The 2,234-nt window shown below is 36.3% G+C and overlaps 1 protein-coding gene across 1 annotated transcript; it reads left to right on the top strand.

Annotated features, from left to right (window-relative positions):
* The first annotated feature begins 147 nt into the window (after positions 1 to 147).
* On the top strand, positions 148 to 844 carry LOC132932852 (uncharacterized). Its single transcript, XM_060999204.1, has 4 exons — positions 148 to 243; positions 303 to 389; positions 450 to 527; positions 587 to 844. The coding sequence occupies exons 1-4, from the start codon at positions 148 to 150 to the stop codon at positions 842 to 844; spliced, it is 519 nt and encodes a 172-aa protein (XP_060855187.1).
* Positions 845 to 2,234: the final 1,390 nt, after the last annotated feature.

Here is a 2,234-nt window from a genome sequence, read left to right as displayed (position 1 = left end):
CAGCTGTCTCAAAGCAATTTGAAATGTTTTTAAACTATATCAATGTAGAATTTTTCAAAGTTGATTCACCACCGAAAACACCTGAAGAAATGATCGCATTTATCAAAACTTTACACGACGAAAGTGTAATTTCAAAAATTCCAAAAAATGATGTCAATCTCATCAGTCAACTCAAAATGTATGCTTAATCCCATTTATGCTGAACAATGGGCGCAACGATGGAATGGAGAATTGTCACCAGAAGTAAATCTATAAATTATATCACTTTTAAAAATATTTAATGTATAATTATTATTTTATAGTTATTCACCGAATCTGAAATGAGGCTCATTTCACCCCCGAGATATTCGAGTATGTCTCCAATGCACGAAGACCTTTCACAAGCAAGGGTAATTTATAATTTATAAGTTAAAAAAATGATACAATTAATAATTATAATAATTATTTAGGTAGCTGACGAGGAACGTGGTATCGATGAATTTTTAACACAGGCAACATGGGCACCAGCTCGGAAAACAAAACCATTGGTAAATTTCACATTTAATTTTTAAGATGAATATATATTAACAAATAATTATTTGTTTAGCCTATTGATGATTCTGGCAGTCTACCGACGACGATCATAGACCCTCTTCCCGTATCGTTTGATTCAAACAATTTTGCACAGCCCCCCTCGTGGTATACAGCGCCGCAATATATTGAATCTTCACCAACGAGCCCCGCAGTTGATGAGAACGACGGTCCGACGTCTTTCAACCACTCGCCATCTATTCTCGACTTCACAGGCGGCGAGCCCACGAAAAAATTAAATAAGCGGAACGCTAAACGCAAACTGTTTGAATAATATTGTTTAATAATTTTGTGTAAAATAAAAACAAGCGTGATACTTGAAACAAGTTTTTTTTTTTTATTTATTAGGATATAAGGTAATATTTACAAGGTATAAAAATAATTATAAGATATTTAAAAGGTATATAAAAATAATAATACGATATTTACAAGGTTTACAATTTTCTAACATCTCCACTAAACGGATTGTAAGTTATAATCTGGTCATGTAGTATTAAACAATAAGCCGATGTCTTTTCTGGAATAACTGTGTCCGTTTCAAAGTCTATTCGTAGGTCCACGGTCGATGATTTAACGTTATCATTCTGATACGACAAATCGACAACGACGATTGGCACATTGTTTTTAAAAATATGTTTTGATAACAACGGTTCATAATAATCTCTTTCGTAATACGATTTTTGAAAGTCTGTATAAGCTTTGTAGAGTATGCTGGTGGTATTATTTTTAAAATCAGCTCGAAAGTCTTCATATGGATACACTTCAGAGCTTAAGTGTACCTTAAGATTTTTCAGTTGACAATGATCAAACCGACCAGCATCGTTTTCGATATTTTTTTTCCGATCTATTTGTAGTCCAAACAACACAAATCTTGGTTTTAGAGCAAGCAGCAAAAGTCTATTCAAAATGAGATGATGACTCGGCGGCGACCAGTTTTGGTCAGCCGCCCGTCATACTCCCTCCACAAGCATCGATCACGTGACCGAAGCAACGGGGACGTGTCACGCGAGACGTGGATGTACGTGTGTGCGTCCGCGACCGACAGACATACAAAAAATACGCGCAATGCATTTTAAATTATCCACACACATCGGCAGTCGATACTAGACTAGTGATGGGCGATTCGAATCGATCTTTTAAAAGATCGATCTTTTTCATGCGATTAATCGATTTTTTGAATCGATCTTTATGGTCCGATCTTTTATGTGAATCGATTCGTTTTTGTGAAGATCGAATCGAATCGTTGATCCGATCTTTTAGGTGAATCGATTCATTTTGTGAATATCGAATCGAATCTTTGGACGTCCCATATCCGATCTTTTATGTGAATCGATTCATTATTCATTTTGATTAGATTTTTTTTACAGTGTTAACAGTCTCGTACGCACCTATAATGTTGTCAACCGTGTCATGATAAAATAACCAGGTATGTCAGCAACTTTGTGTGGCGCACAAGATGGCGGCCGGCGTGCGCCTGTTATCATTTTATCATGCACAATACCATGACAAAAAATGATTTAATTTGTGCATTCGCAGTATTCGCATCCGCGATCGTCTGTTTGTTGTTTACTCGCGTCACCGACGAGTTGTGTCGCACGTAAGTGTGCACCGTTCGTAATTTTATTTTGTATTTTCGCACCCGCGATCGTCTGTTTGTTGTTAAA

Source organism: Metopolophium dirhodum, chromosome 1 (assembly GCF_019925205.1).
Source record: "Metopolophium dirhodum isolate CAU chromosome 1, ASM1992520v1, whole genome shotgun sequence".
NCBI lineage: Eukaryota > Metazoa > Arthropoda > Insecta > Hemiptera > Aphididae > Metopolophium > Metopolophium dirhodum.
The sequence above is the reverse complement of the archived record's forward strand: the minus strand, read 5'-3'. Positions and strand labels throughout refer to the sequence as shown.